Source organism: Homarus americanus, unplaced genomic scaffold (genome assembly GCF_018991925.1).
Source record: "Homarus americanus isolate GMGI-L3 unplaced genomic scaffold, GMGI_Hamer_2.0 scaffold48681, whole genome shotgun sequence".
Taxonomy (NCBI): Eukaryota; Metazoa; Arthropoda; class Malacostraca; order Decapoda; family Nephropidae; genus Homarus; species Homarus americanus.
In genome coordinates this window covers 43,375-60,556 of record NW_024743462.1, presented here as the reverse complement: position 1 = coordinate 60,556, position 17,182 = coordinate 43,375, and the positions used below count along the sequence as shown (strand labels likewise).

The following is a 17,182-nucleotide window of genomic DNA, read 5'->3' as shown; positions in this document are numbered from 1 at the left end:
GCTAATTAAGACGTCAAACAATATTTTGGATTTAGCACTTTTTGAATAGATGAGCTATTGGGTGATAGACATTACTGTAGTCTAAAGAGAATTATTGAGATTCAGAAGGTAAGGAAACAGTGAGAACACCATCTGGTAAAGTAATGAATTAAAGAGAAAAGTAAAAATGATACCTGTACTGCATTATACAGGTAATTTCAATAACTTCTGAAACTTGTATACTGTATAATGAAATGAATTGCTGTATTGTACAATAAACTTATAAAATGTAAAAGTCCTCAAAAATTTTTCACAATTTATTGTATTAAAAATACACTATGAAATTACAGAAAGTTCAGATGATGACTCGCTGCTAACCAGACCACTGCCTGACAGAGGTAAGTTTTTTGTAGCTAAGCATTTTATAGCTACAGGAAGATTTTTAGCTCGTACTGTTTTTTGTATGGGGTGCAGTGGCTGAGTGGATATAGCACTTGCCTCTTGACTAATGGTTGTCAGTTCATATCTCACAGTGGGCAACTAAGTGGGTTTCCTCTAATTCACCCAGCTGCTACAGAATGGGTACTTAACTTTACCGTTGGGTAGGTTAAGGGCAGTCTTCAGTGTGCTGTATCCACACTGCTTGTAATGCTTTCATATTTGTGTAATATTTTACATCATTTAATTTTTATCCACAAATTAATGTTCTAATTACTGTACTGCATAAGTATTTATCTTTTATGTTATTTCCATGTACAGTACTGTAACAGTTTGACCTTAATGAAGGTTCTTAGAATATCAGTTGTAGTTGAATGTTTTTTTTTTGTGTGTTGTCAGTACTAAACTTAAATCTTATTTTTTTTAATGACTTTTGCTGTGTTCTTGTTTTCTGATAAATCTGTTTCTAGTTACCTACAAATCACAGTTATAATACTACGGTAGATTACAGTACCAGAGTTTTTCAGTAGGTGTGCATGCCATAATAGAATGATGGTACAACTCTACACTATTTGGAAATCAAACCCACATTAAACCCTTATGTTTTAAGCATCGGTCATGTGATATATTGGAAGAGAAATAAATTGTACAAATGTGATAATGTAACAAACACAGGACTGTAGCATCACCTTTCATTAAGAAATATAGAAATCTCAATTTAAGGTACACACATGTGATTTTGACAACCTTAACAAGACAACAGGAGTCACAGTGTTCATTTTGAAATTCATCGGACCCTAAAGATACTTTTTGGAGGGTGTATACTGACCAAACATATAAACTAAACTACAAAAATTAGCTGTTTTTCTTGATACTGAAAGCATTACACCTGCTAAGCCTACATCACCACACTTGGGTTGGGTTACCAGCACAGTTTACCTCACTCATGGTGCTACCATATAATATACAGTACAGTATACTACTGTATGTGTATATTTGTGCTTTGTGGCTGCTCTCTTGTTACTCTCAACTGAAGTTGATGTTAGTGAGCATCAAAACTGTATTGCTTTAACCCCTTCACTATGTTCATGCCACATTTTTAAAGTAATTTATTTGGCAAATGCCAAATAATTTTATTCTGTCTTTAAATGTGAGTTTGATTCTCACAGTGGACATTGATGCTGTGGTGGACCTTTCCAAGTACAGTCTAGGAATACCCTAGTTATCACAAGGGATGTGTTCCTAAAAGTCATCATGAATAAAGAATTTCTGAATATCGGGGGAATTTTTTTCCCATAAGAATTAACATAAATGCGTTCCCAGTCGGAAACTTTCACCCAATATTTTTCAATACAGCTCCTCCCCGACTTACGACCTACTCGACTTACGACCACTCGCACTTACGACCTGCCTCATTCGTACCAAAATTTTGTCAAATTACGTCAGTAAACAGAGAAAATTTTTGTTTGTAATTCACTTTAAAATGGCTGGCAAGCTTAAAAGTGAAAGTTTTGTGGTGCTGAGAAGAAAAAGAGACACCCATTTTAGATTTTCTATGTATTATTTAAGCATTTTCGACTTACGACCTGGATTTGGGTCCCTAACCCCGTCGTAAGTTGGGGAGGAGCTGTATACAGTACAGTACACTCCTCATTATCCAAGGCTATTAGGGACAAGGGTTGTGTGTATACTGTGACACCAGTAAATGTCAGGAATAAATAAAAATTATATAGTACTAATAAATAAAATAAAATAAAATAAAAGATACAGGCATCCCCCACGTTACGGAAGCCTGGGTTACAGAATTTCGCTCTTACGGAATTTGTAAATTATGACCAATAATTTCGCATTACGGCCCGTAAATCCGCCCTTACGGAAATTGGGGTAAATTTTAACAAACACAAGGCCTCACACATGCCATTCAGACTGAGAGACTTGACATACCTAAGTTGCCTCAACAATTGCAACCCCAGTTGCAATATCAAATACTGTGTCACTACTAAAAAATAATATTCTCTGGTGCACTTTTAAGATTAAGAGAAAACGGACGACTCAGGAGTGCTGAAGTGAGAGAAAATGGACTCCTATGACGGGGCACTCAAATAAACATACACATAGCTGTATAATGCAATATTATGCAATATTAACCCTTAAATTGGTGTTTTAAGAAGGTATATCATAAAATATTTAATGTACTGTATTGTATGTGTTTATAAATGTTGATTTTCATTAATAAAAGTGCTTGAATTACTTTTTTGGGGCCGAAAAAATTCCTTAGGAACGCATCTCCAGTTTTATAATGGAAGTCAATGGGAAAATAGGTTTCGCGTTACAGAATTTCGCGTTACGGTCAATTTTCCGGGAACGGAACCCTTCCGTAACACGGGGGATGCCTATACTACATTGCCAGTTGGTGATAGCTTTACTACACGCGGGAGACTGGAGCGGCTGAGACTCTCCAACACTGCTCCCTCCTCCCACAATCCATAAACTACTGTACTGCGCACTTAAAAAATATTTATTCCCTTTAAGTTTGTGACCTTATGATCATCATTTCTTTAATTTTTATTTTTTCAACATTCTGTATGAACGATTGTGTAAGCGAGTAACACAGTTAAAAAAAAAAATAATATAAAATACTGTACATATACTGTAGTGTAAAGTATCTACTCAAAATTACAAGTTAGAAATGAAATTAACATAGCTTTGCCTGGTAGGAGGAGGGCTAGGGGAATGTAGCTACAGGCACAATCTAATTTAGCTACATATTTCCACACACACGTTAAATTCACACACATACACACCTAGTATGCTCTTCATATTTCTTATTTTTTAGCAACACTAGCCCGAGTGGGCTAATGCCCTTAAAAAAAAACACACTCCATACACAGTAATGCAATAGAATAACTACATTAACATAAAAACAATACAAAAGAACACTGTGTACTGTACTGTATATGGTCCCTTTGAACTTAATTAATTTCCATGCATACGGATACGCATGGTCCGTAAGCATAGAAAAAAAGTTAGTGTGAAGTGGACCTTACACCGGAATAAAAGAGCTGCAGCTAGCCCGCCCAGTTTTAAATATTACTGTGGGATATCATAATTTTTCATTTTGAATAAGTGGGATGTGTTTTGTGAGTATCAAACGGGTGTTAAAATATTAATTGTGGATAAGTGGGGTTACGAATAACGAGGTATTCCTGATACAATACAGATCAATTATGTTTGTATTCTTTCTTGACAATTTTTTAGGATAATCACCACTCCTTTCTTAAATTATAATACAGTCAACCCTCACTTTACGCGATCCCACATTCCGCGTTTCCACGTTTACACGGTGCCCTGCCAGAACCCAGGATGCTCACATTCCGCGGTGGGTGTACCCCTTTACTCGGGTGAAGTATAATTTTTTTATTTAGCTCATAAAATTCATACAAATTATCCGGCCAGAATATAATTTATATTGCTGGAATTCTTACAATTTGATGATCATTTTGAATATAAATATCATAGATTTTGCATTAGACATACAAATTTTAGATATAATGTTTACTCTGAGTAAATATGTTATCTTTTGTGCAAAATATATGACATTTATATTCAAAATATTCCTGGTCTTACAGGGAATCCAGCAATGTCAATTATATTATCCTAACTTTAGTCTGATTTATTATTTATTACTAAAAAGGTAAACAGTCTGGTATTCCCACACATTCATCTGGTAGGGAGGGTTGGTGGGGGGTGGGAGGGAGGGAGGGACCGGCGACCGACCACCTGGCACCACGGTGTGAAGAATATTTTTTTTTTTTTATTAACTGAAGATATTTGTTTTAGCTCATAAAATTCATACAAACTACCCGGCCAGAATATAATTTACATTGCTGGAATTCTTACAATTTGATGATCATTTTGAATATAAACATCATATATTTTGCATTAGACATACAAATTTTAGATATAAGGTTTACTCTGAGTAAATATGTTATCTTTTGTGCAAAATATATGACATTTATATTCAAAATATTCCTGGTTTTACAAGGAATCCAGCAATGTCAATTATATTATCCTAACTTTAATCTGAGGTATTATTTAATACTAAATGTTAAAATCTAGTTCTTTCACCCAACCTTTCTCTTGAAGGGAAGATTGGTGGGGGGTGGGGGGGAGGGTTGGGACGGACCGACCATCTGGCCCGGTTGGAAGAGGGGGGGAGGCAAGGTGGGGTACTTTGATTGACAGATAGTGTAGTGAAGAATATATATTTTTTTTTTAACTGAAGATATTTGTTTTAGCTCATAAAATTCATACAAATTACCCGGCCAGAATATAATTTACATTGCTGGAATTCTTACAATTTGATGATCATTTTGAATATAAACATCATAGATTTTGCATTAGACATACAAATTTTAGATATAATGTTTACTCTGAGTAAATATGTTATCTTTTGTGCAAAATATATGACATTTGTATTCAAAATATTCCTGGTCTTACAAGGAATCCAGCAATGTCAATTATATTATCCTAACTTTAGTTTGAGGTATTATTTATTACTATACCTGGTTTTCCCCCCAAAATTTCTCAGAGAGGGAAGAGCCAGCGAGTGTAGTGTGAGAAGAGGGGGAGGGAGTTGAGTCCATTATTTGAATGGACATTAACTTGGCGACTGTATTTCTCTTAAGTATTAATTGTGTGCATGTACCATCATAAAATTAAGATGTTATTTTTACTAGAACATAGGTATTGTGTTGGAAAAAGTGGAGTTTGGGGGTCAGCTGGTCTCTATTTCATTTAATCCCATATGTTATGTTATTCACTTTACGCGTTTCTCACTTTCCGCGGTACCGTGGGTTACATTAACCGCGTAAAGTGAGGGTTGACTGTACTGTACAGTACCTGTAGTTTTTTATACAATATTGTAAAGATTTCAAAGTCACTGTAGATGGTTGTAGTTTTTAGTTTAGATTTGTGAAATTAATATTCTTATTTCTATATAAAATACAAGAGTACAATCAGTGTTCCCAATTGTTTAACTTTTTTCTTTTCTGGAAGCCAAAATTGTCAACCCCCCCCCCCCTTGAATATTTTATTTCTTTTTTCATATAAATTTACAATCCTTCCCAGTCTATGAGTAGTTCCGAGTTTTAGAAAATGTGAGGTTTCTGATTTCTAGCAATGAGAAGCTAAAAAGAATAATTAATTAATAAGGCTTTCTAAGGAAAATATTTCTTACCGATAGTCTAGGCTTTAAATTTTATGTTGAATGATGGAAACAAATGGATTTCTTCACAGACAGTACCTGTACGTATATATATATATATATATATATATATATATATATATATATATATATATATATATATATATATATATATATATATATATATATATATATATATATATATATATATATATATATATATATTACTTTGTTTATTCCCCTCCACATAAAAGCTGAGGTAATCCTTTTCATTTAAACATCAATATGTCTTGGTACAGTACAGTAAAAAATGTGCCAAAAGTACAAGCAGAATTCTTTGCTAATAAACAGTGGAAATAAGCTTTTAATGTTTCTTTGGTTGTCTTTACTTTAACCAAATTATAGACTTTATACCTACACCTTCTATGTACTATATGCAAAAATAATGTAAACTTGTATGACGATTTTACTAACTATTTTTCTGTCTGTCTCAATCTACTTTTGGGTCTCAGATGTTTAGAGATGTGGGGATGACCAATAACTAAAATCTTTGGGAAGAATCTGAATACAGGTATTGTCAGAACACAGAGATGGCAAGCTACATCAGGATTATAAACCCTCAAAATAGATATTTGAAAGACTTGAAATAAATAGAGTTGAATTATACAACAATAGAAAGAAAAACTGTGAGGTTATGCAGGAGAATGATAAGACTTTGGGGTACTAAATATATTCAGTACTGTGCTATGTAATCCAGAACAGTAAAGAAATAGGATAAAAGAAGAATCTCTTGGGAAAACTTAAAATAAGCTACTATCTCACAGAATCCAATTTTTCATTTTTAATAGTAATATCATCTGCATCTTTGGCCATATTGGCCAACAATATGTAAAGAGTTTTATTGAGACTTTCAGTGGAATTTTATATACTTTTAGAGAAGGACTAGCTGGGGTACCCAGGGTTTGCTTTTGATGATGTAAAGTTAACCAGAATAAGTGCAGCTTATGGTCTTCCTTGGCCAAAATTTAGTGCACATGCTAAAGATAACCATACCAAATTTCAGCTCTATGTTAAAGACTGTGGTCATGCACTGTGGGGGGGGGAGGGGGCATCTTTAAGTTGGGGTCATCCCTTGCAGGGCCAACCCTCTCCCACAACTGAGTTGTTCTTGAGCATTATCAGGGTTATTTACATGAGCATATCCAGTTTCAAATCTCTATCTTAAAAAATGTAGCTATTCAAAGCAAAGAAATGCTATAGAATACAGTAGTAATATGTTTTGAAATGAGGGGTTTGGAGTTGGCCACAGGGCTAACCCCCAAAACTCTACCACCATAACACTTCTGGGGTGAATGTGCATCTTGACACCAAATTTCAGCTTTCTGTTTTCAAACTTTGGCTGGGCATTGTGAACACACACACACACACATCTTTACAATACAGTATACTGTACAGTGTGTGTACTGTATGTAGATAGATAGATAGAGACCTACAATGGCTTGGGTTGGTACATTTCACAGTATAGATTATGTTTACCTTGCATTTCATTTAATACTTAAGTACCTAAAACTGTGAAACTCTCTCTAGCAAGTGGGTTATGTGTAAAGTATCTGGTGTGCTTCTTTTCAAGTACTGTACTGTACATAATTCTGATTTTTTATTGCAGTAGAACCTGTCTTAATTTGCTGCATCTGAGAATAGGTTTAGTATACTTAGGGTGATCTTTTTATATTTGAGAACCCCAAATAATTCCCATACACTTAAAACAATATCAGTGAAAAATCTAATTTTTTGCATAAATGTAGCTTCATGTTACAGAAAGACGTAACATGATCCTGCGAGCTATCAAGTACAGTGGTCCCTCGGTTAACGAGCACAATCCGTTCTAGAAGGTTGCTCGTTAACCGAAAAACTCGTTAACCGAAACCATTGTTTCAATGGGTTTTGGGGTAATTGGTTCCAGCTCACCGAAAATTGCCTAAATTCAACAAAAAAGGTAGAAAAGTACACTTACTTTGAGGTGTGTATGTAGAAGGCTCCTGGATAATGATGATGATGATGATGGGAATTAGAATGGGGGTGGAGGAGAAGGGAGAAGAGAAGGCAGTGGGGTGGAAGAGAAGTCACCCCATGGCGCCATTTCACCCATAAAATTTTTGTTCTCTTGGTGTAATTCAAGATTATGTTCTTTAAATCAACACTGCACTGCATTATATATTGTCAATATGTATGGAGTGTTGGCAGGCTGGATGGCATGTTCAATAATTGTTAAAATTACTAAAAAAATTTAATATTAAACTTTTAAAATTATTGAATAGTATAAACTTCTTGATATTTACTAAAATGTTAAGGAATTTAAGCCCTAGAACCGATTACTGTACTGGCGGACTAATACTACAGCTGGTGGACCGCCAAATGCAAGCGAAAACATGTTCAGGTCGGCTCGTAAGAAACTCGTTAATCGAGGGATTGCTCGTTAACCAAAGTTAAGAATCTTATGGAAGGTAACTAGTTAACCGAAATCTCGTTAACCGAGGCGCTCGTTAACCGAGGGACCACTGATTTATCACCTGACCCATCAGTGGTGTTTAATGGTTTTTACTCAGTCATGCCATGTCGCTCACTGTGGAAGAACGAGTCTTTCTCGTCGAACATTACATTGTAGGGTTAGTGAGATGTTTCTCCTCCATCCTGTGTGAGTGCGTCATTCCAGGGTCACCATTTGTAGGGTTTCGTGATGTTATGCTGTCTAGCACTCAGGATGGATGGATGGAGACTCTAGGTGGTGGTTTTCTTATATAAAATATATTATATGCCGTGTGGTGGGAAGCTTGCTCAAGAGACACGCTCAGTGAGTAGCGTCCTTGAGGAGGTATCTGTGCAGGAGCTTCGTTAGAAGAGATGTTGCGTGTTGCTGTCCTCCAGGTTGAATGAGAGCTGGAGGACAGCGAGGAGCTTGCTCGGAGGAGGTGTTGCGTGTTCAGGAACGTAGGGTAGAATGCCTCTCAATGGAGAGACTGAGAGCTTATATACACAGCAGCCGGAAGTAAACCGGTGGGAACTCGCCGGTTGATGGGCTCCGTTGCTAGGGCAAACATCGCAGGTGGCAACCCCCCCATGAGCAGCTTGCTGGATGCTAGGATACCGTCGCATTGGAATGCGGCTACGCAGTTGTAGGGGAGAGATCCACTACAACATCAACAATGCCTCCTTTAGGGATCTTAAACTGCCAGATTTCTTTTTGTGGGAAATTAAAAACAATAATCAGTGACAATCAGCAATACAGTGTTCCTCAAGAAATGCTACAATGTGATGGAGAGCATGATGCGAAGAACAAATTTGTTCCTGCAACATGGTGAACACTTTCAGCACTTTATTTCAGGTAATCAATTGTGTGGAACACATCACATCTTTCTGTAACATTAGGCTATAGTTATGCAAAATATTAGGTTCTTAACTGATATTTTTTTTTGTGTATGGGAATTATTCCGGGTTCTCAAATTATAAAATTCACCCTAGTACAATACTGTACAGGCATCCCCCGCGTTAAGGAAGGGTTCCGTCCCTGGAAAATTTTACCTTATCACGAAATTCCGTAACGCGAAACCTATTTTCCCATTGACTTCCATTATAAAACTGGAGATGCGTTCCTACGGAATTTTTTTAGGCCCCAAAAACATAATTCAAGCACTTTTATGAATGAAAATAAACATTTATAAACACATACAATACAGTATATTAAATAATTCATGATATACATGTAATATGAAGAGAAATACAGTTGGAATAAATAAAAATATTGTACTGTACTTACCACAAAAGATGTTGACTGCTGCGTGAGGATTGGTGGTGCAAAGGAAGTTATTGGGAGGGAGAGGGAAGGGCACTACTCTTTTCTGCCCTGCCCTGTAAATCATCATCTGCTTCATCATCTGCTTTCAGCTTTTTTCTGAATAACTCATCCAAAGTTGTTTGACGTTTACGGCGCACCTTCTCCTTGTACAGCTCAGTGTAGGAACTGAGAGCATTGTTAACTGCTCTTGCAATCTTGATGTTCCTTTCACGGTTGGGGTCGTTATCAGCAAAGATTTGCAGACCTTCCTGTATTAGTGCAAACGCTTTAGACATATCCTTTGTTGTCAACTAAAGTGGGGTGGGTGGAGATTCTATATCCTCTTCTTGTCCTGCAGCTCGCTCTTGTTCCAGCGTCATCAGATCTTCATTAGTCAAATCTTCTCTATGGGACTCTAGCAACTCAACCACATCATTTTCTATGACTTCTTCAAAGCCTACATTATTTGCAAGTGTCACAATGTCTTGTTAAACTTTCTGTAGACTTTCAGCTTGTGAAAAACCTTGAAATTCATGGACACACTCTGGCCATATGTTTTTCCATGAACTATTCATAGCTGAGGTTTTCACTTCATCCCATGACTCGGCTATATTATCCACAGCATCCAAGATGTTGAACTTTTTCCAGAAGTCCTTAATTGTAGGTTTATCCTCCCCATCAATTGCTTTTATGAGCTGCAAAAAAGTTTTCCAAAGATAATATGCCTTAAAGTTAGCTATCACACCTTGATCCATTGGCTGGAGCAAGGAAGTTGTGTTCTTGGGGATGTACTCCACTCTCACATTATCAGAAAGATCATTTAAATTTACTGGGTGGCTTGGTGCATTGTCTAAGAGGAGCAATGCTTTATTAGATATGTTACTCCTGGCATTATATCTTTCTACAGCAGGGCAAAAATAGTTAGTGAACCAGTCTTGGAAAAGGGTCATAGTCATCTAAGCCTTCTTATTGGAACGCCAAATCACAGGTAGATTAGACTTGGCATAGCCCTTGAGAGCCCTTGGATTTTCTGAGTGATACACAAGTAGGGGCTTTAATTTCATGTCACCTGAAGCATGTCTTCCCAGAAGAAGTGTTAAACGATCTTTGGATGCTTTAAAGCCTGGTGCTGATTTTTCTTCAGTGGAAATAAAAGTTCTAGCAGGCATGCGCTTCCAGAAAAGCCCAGTTTCATCAACATTGTACACTTGTTCTGGTGTGTAACCTCCTTCATCAATAATTTTCTTCAGTTCAGCAGGATATTTATTAGCAGAATCTGTATCAGCACTGGCAGCTTCACCGCTCATTTTTATGTTGTGTAAATTAAGGCGCTTCTTAAACCTTTCAAACCAGCCTTTACTAGCCAGAAAAGGTTTAACCTCAGAAGATGCACCTTCCTCTTCCTGCAAATCATTATATAAACTTATGGCTTTCTGTTGAATAACCATAGTGTTTAGTGGCACATTGCATTTAGTCTGATCTTCAATCCAGACACTCAGGAGTCATTCCATATTTAGCATCACATCACTTCTATGAAAATACAAGTTTCGAGCAGTTAATGGAGTAGCAGCTTGAGCACTCGACCTAATTTTGTCCTTATTATCACGGATTGTTCCCACTGTTGAAGTAGCAAGACCTAATGTTTTTGCAATCTGGCTAAGGTTTTCTCCAGCATCAAACCTTCTTAAAACGCCAAGTTTAATATCCAATGTAATGCCTTTGCGGCTTCTTTTTGCACTACTGCGGTCACTTCCACTTGATGGCCTCTTTCCAGTCATCTTGAATAAGGGTAATGCACTGTACTGTACTTACTGTATGTTTGTAAAAGTTAAATCAAACTGCTGGGGCTTGAAAAATGCACGCACACTGGATGTAAACAATGGACTGACTCCTCGTGGCGACGCCACGCTTGGCGGTAGCAAACGCCAAGAAATCCACACCAAACAAATTATCATTTTTAACAAAAAAATTTAATTTTATATTGTGATTTTTTTTTAATTGTTAAAATTTACCCCAATTTCCGTAAGGGCGGATTACGGGCCGTAACGCGAAATTATTGGTCATAATTTACAAATTCCGTGAGAGCGAAATTCCGTAACCCGGGCTTCCGTAACGCGGGGGATGCCTGTATACAGAAAATGAAAGTAATTTTCATATTTACTAACGGGTTTGACGGTATTAATGATAGCTACAGGTAGTAAATATTTGTAAATCCTATGACTCCAAATGCATGCATGCTTTCATGCACATATGCATAAAAAAGCAAACACTTCATGCCCTCTTAGAAAGGCACTGAAGCATTGGATATACTGTATCTGTGATCCACTTAAGAATTAGTGACAAGATTCAGGCTTCTCACTGGTTGCACAAACACTTTTTGGAGATGCAACCTGCACAACCTTAATCCTCACCTAAAGTCTAAGGCGATGCACTAGCTAAACTTGCTTTATTTTCCATAAATTTCATGGAGTGTATTTCTTGAGGAGACTCCAAACAATCTGAAGAATAATTTTCAAGGACATAATTAAACATACCTGTAGAGTTATATTATGGATTTCTTTTACCTTGCCTTCAAAGTACACTGGCAACACAGTGCATTTTGGCCTATGATGAAAATTTTTATTATTATTATTATTTTTTTTTTTTTTAGTTTTAGACTACAGTACTAGGTTGTTGTTTTTTGTGATTCAACATTTCTTTATTACACTGTACAGTATATGGGCAAACTATATGAATTAATAACTGTACTGTATAAGTTAAGCAAGGAGAGAAGTATTCACCTTTATCAGTAGAGTACAGCACTGTACCGTACTCTACTACAGTTTTATTTCACAGAAAACAACATTCAGTTATGAATTCTTAAAAGACTGAAAACTGTACTAAGTAATTTCTCTACTAGATACATGCTGTACAATTGAAAACTTAATTAAAAATCTTTGACGGAAAAATAGAGTAACTGCATTTTTTAACTCATTGTACTGTACTGTATACTGTATTACTTTAATACTACAGTATTTATTAAAAATGAGTTATACACTCATTGCCAATACTGTACACATATTCATGTAACCAATGCTTATACAGTATTGTAAAATGGACATTTTGGATAATAAATAAAACTATTGTTTACAGACTACGACTTCAAGGGTTTATATGAAAGCCCAGCTTGGCGTAGCATGACACATGGGACTTACAGTGAGGATGAGGGACCATTAACTCATCTACATATTCGCAAATCTAGTGGGGATGTGCCTCTGTCTAACACGCAGGTGAGATATGCTAAGAGATGATACATTCTTATCTCTGATGCATTTACACACTACGTGTGAGATGGTTCAGCATTCTTCCCAAAATACCATAATTTTCTTAGCTTCCACAATTAGCAAGATATGTATGCAGTATATGGTAATCTCCCCAATTCTATGTGATAAATTCACATTATTCGACTTTTTCTTGCTTTTTCTTGTGTTATTTCATTTACCTTTATTTTTGTATGATATATTATCACCTATAAAACTTTTATTCTGAAACTTTTGTAATACAGTACTCTTTAATGTATTCATATGTTAATGCTCAGTACTGTGTGTTACTGCTATCACAGCTGATTTTTTCGATCAGATGAAAGTGATCACAGCTGATTTTTTCGATCAGATGAAAGTGATCACAGCTGATTTTTTCGATCAGATAAAAGCTAACTGGATACTGTTCAAAGGATGGCAGAAATCTAACTAACCCAGTTGCACAAAAGGATCAATTATCCCTTCTGCATATACCAACCCAAACTAACACTTTACAACCTCTATGTCAGGTTCTTCATTCCAAATATCACCATTTGATAAAGCGTCCTATCCGAGTTATAAAGCCTGACTTCAGTAGGCTTCCTGAGAGTTTCACAGTGCTCCCAGGATTTTCTTGTGTTGTTTTAGAGATGTAAGTCCCAGCACAATACGACTGAATCTTAAGAATGTTCCTTCGTGATCAGCTGAGATTCACCAGTAAAGAATGAAGGTACAGTATTCCCAAAACTGTTCATGTCATCTCTTAATAACAAAAATGCAACGTGCTCTGATCCATGATGTTGTGGGAGTGCAAAGGCCTCTTACTCCATTTGCCTAGAATATAATCACGTCTTTCACTACATATGCAAACTTGCATTACATCCATGACTCTTTAAACCTAGAATTAGGATCTTTTGTTATTTGAAACTCATTCCTGTTTCCTTCTTGTCTATTAGAGTTGGTCTAGCAAGCAGCCTTAAAAAGTCCACCTGTTATTGTATTAACAGATCAGAGTTTGTCTGTCCAGCAGGTTCACAATGGATGCAACGTTGTGCAATACCCTACGTGGGTTAGATTTCAAATGAATGTACAGTACCTGTAGCTTCTATTTCTAAAATATATATTAATTATGCCAATTTTAGTGCATAAGAAGGTTTCCAACTCCAGTATAACATCATTGCCATAGGGGAAAAGTTCCATTTTTTACAACATTGTTCTTTTGCATTAAACTTACAGGCTGGAATGATGGGGAACAACAAGTGGCATAACAGCTTGGGAGGCAATGAGCAGGATGACAATGTCTCAAGAAAAGAAAGTAATACTCCTGACTGGGAGGAGGCCGGTATGGGATGGGTCAACAGGTAAACAAATGCTGTATCCATTACACTTATACCAATTCATCCACATCTTCAGTAACACCTGCCATGGCTGTTGACAAGTTTACATCCGTAAACTGCTCTACTGTATGAATTTATACTTACAGAGGATAGGAAACTTGGGAAAATGAAAATTGGTACTTCTATGTATGAATTAATGAGATTGTGTAATGAAAATGTGAAATCAGGATGTAGAATCAATTATTACTTAAAACTGATATCACAGAAAATTAATGAAATTATCTGAAAAGCATTTGAACACACCACGGGTAGATACCTCATTGATATGAAGGACTAATATTGAATTGTAAAACTAAAAACTATTGTAGTATTAGACTAATTGGTGTACAGGTATTCCTAATCTGTGAGTTTTCTGCAATTGGTAATTATTCAGCAAATACAACATATTTCTGTCATTTTGTTCTACTCAAAAACTGTGTTAACTTGATATAATTGTAGATTTGATGTTCCTTACTTTGTATCAACTTTTTTTTTTATAATTTTATCACTGGCATGGTTTGCCTCGTTCAGTTTTGATTGTTTATCACAGCTAACAACATGAACATGACAGTTTATATTTGTTTGTTATGTATTAACGGGAGAATATTTCATGTGCTATTTTTTTCCACGATTAGTTGATGTCTATAACTGTTGCAATGATTCTGGTCTGTGTATTCTAGTCACATAATAAAGAACTGTTTTGCACCAAGAGCACCTGTCAGTGTTGTCAGAAACATGCATGCATGGGGGGGAAATCAGTTGGGACAAACAAGTTACAAAAGAATCTGTGGAATAAATCTCCATTTTGTTTGTGTACTTATGGTGTGTGCTTACCAAACAATTGGTTGAATAACAAACAGCAACAGCTGAGACTGCAAGTTACCCAGAAACAGCAGTGATCACTGGTGGTGGTGGAACTAGTTTTACTATATTCATACAAGTATTTCTAATTCTGAACAATTTATATATATTACAGTTCTGTATTCTCTGCTCAGGGTTACAAAAGATTGTACTTGTCAGTTTATGAGTTCACCAAACAATGTTTCACCATAGAATGGAAAGTATTTTTGAGACTTATAACTGAAATTGTGAGGAAGATTTTCTCACTTTCATGTCAAATCAAAACTTTCTTTTCTTAGAAATTTCAGCAAGAAATAATGTTCTTTGAATATTAAGACTTTGCTCTTATGAATTAAATCAGCTACAATCAAATTATAAGGTCAAATTTATTGGCTTCCGTTAAGTAAATAAAGTTTTTACTAAGTAAGTGATGTAATACAGTACTAGTTTTTGAAGCCCAATTTAGTGTGCCAGTAAGTGTGTGTGTTTGTGTTATACTCAAGGTTGTATGCATCTATCGTACTGTATACTGTATAGGTATGTCTAATTTCCTATACATATGCTCATTTGTGTACTGGTATCTGCATTATTTTAATTTTCCTCCTTTATCCAATATTTAAAAAGGCTTCTACTACTGTATCCATGAAGAAGACACAGATATTGACAAGGCACGATAATGTGATAACAGCTCCTCTAGGCTGGGGGAGCAACTAGTCTCCTCGAGTTTGACCCAGCTGACTCAACTCCCACTTGTGATCACAGTAGTTTGCACTTAACTTTGAGACTGAACTTTACTATATGTCGAACATTTTTTAAAAAGAGTCTGATTTATATATTTATTTCATTGTATGATCACTATGTTTTGTTGGATACTGTATTGTGAAAGAATAAAAGATGCATTATCAAAATAGGCTAATATGTTAATTTAAGCTAATCATTAAGTTTGACTCTTTCCTCAGAATTTTTTTGTTCTAGCCAAGGATACTCATAGGTATTTAATATATTCAACTCAATGTTTCCTGTTTCACCCCCTAAGCTTGTGATTATTGAAGTCTAATCTTCTTTATAAGCTATGTGAGTGTAGGTAATGAAGTTGTGATGGGAGACAGATGGGAGCCTGATCTATGGAATTATATAGATAATGAACTTAATATGTTATCAGTTTAGTTTTGTTCAAGGCAGTTTTAAAATAAGTTATCATTGTAATAGTGAATAGATTAGACTCTACTGTTATATCATTCTGAAGTAGAGAAAATCATTCTAAATATGGACAATTTGGGCTGTGACTTCTGGTCAGTGAGCACAAATGCTCTTACAATGTTAGATTGATTAAATATTAGATTCTTCACATGCTGCCTTTAAAAATAAATTTAAAGTTTAGTTTGATAAATTCTTAAACTAACATGGCTCTTGCTAGTCTTTAATGAATTAATTCTATGTTCCATGAGGCAGCATCTGCAATTCTTAACTTGGAAATGCTACAAACTTAACTTTCACCTTTTGTTAACTATAGCTACATACTTCATGTATTAGAAATTTAACTAAAATAAATTTTTTAACATGTTGTGTGTTTTTAGACTACACAAATTAATTCCAATTAAATTAGTATGCTTAAGAGTTTTAAATGAAGAAGATATATGATGCCTCCACCAAATTTGGAGACCTGCATAAATTATACAACCCTACCAGTAGTGTAAAATAATACAGTGGTCCCTCAGTTAACGAGCGCCTCGGTTAACGAGATTTCGGTTAACGAGTTACCTTCCATAAGATTCTTAACTTCGGTTAACGAGCAATCTCTCGATTAACGAGTTTCTTACGAGCCGACCTCAACATGTTTTCGCTTGCATTTGGCGGTCCACCAGCTGTAGTATTAGTCCGCCAATACAGTAATCAGTTCTAGGGCTTATATTCCTTACCATTTTAGTAAATATCAAGAAGTTTATACTATTCAATAATTTTAAAAGTTTAATATTAATTTTTTTAGTAATTTTAACAATTATTGAACATAATTGAGGTAAGGAAACTAGTTTTATGCGCGCCATCCAGCCTGTCAACACACCAAACAGGCGTCAGTCTTTGTGTCTTTTCAGTGGAGGTAACATCTTGCTTGAGACTCTTCAACTAAATGCTTTTTTCTGTGTTTGCAATCAAATTATTGGTCATTTTGAAATTTATTTTACATATTGACAATATATAATGCAGTGCAGTGTTGATTTAAAGAAAATAATCT

At 35.6% G+C, this 17,182-nt stretch overlaps 1 protein-coding gene across 9 annotated transcripts in view; it reads left to right on the top strand.

The window, feature by feature from the left end:
• LOC121877168 (dystrobrevin beta-like) overlaps positions 1 to 16,513 on the top strand; it is an 80,896-nt gene extending 64,383 nt beyond the window's left edge. For 8 of the 9 annotated variants that reach the window (XM_042382784.1, XM_042382787.1, XM_042382786.1 and 5 more), the window contains 3 exons: positions 330 to 377; positions 12,588 to 12,724; positions 13,970 to 16,513. In XM_042382784.1, coding sequence (XP_042238718.1) covers positions 330 to 377; positions 12,588 to 12,724; positions 13,970 to 14,098 — 314 coding nt within the window. In that variant the 3' untranslated portion in view covers positions 14,099 to 16,513. The remainder of the gene's footprint in view (positions 1 to 329; positions 378 to 12,587; positions 12,725 to 13,969) is intronic. The other variant, XM_042382782.1, reaches the window with a different exon arrangement.
• Positions 16,514 to 17,182: the final 669 nt, after the last annotated feature.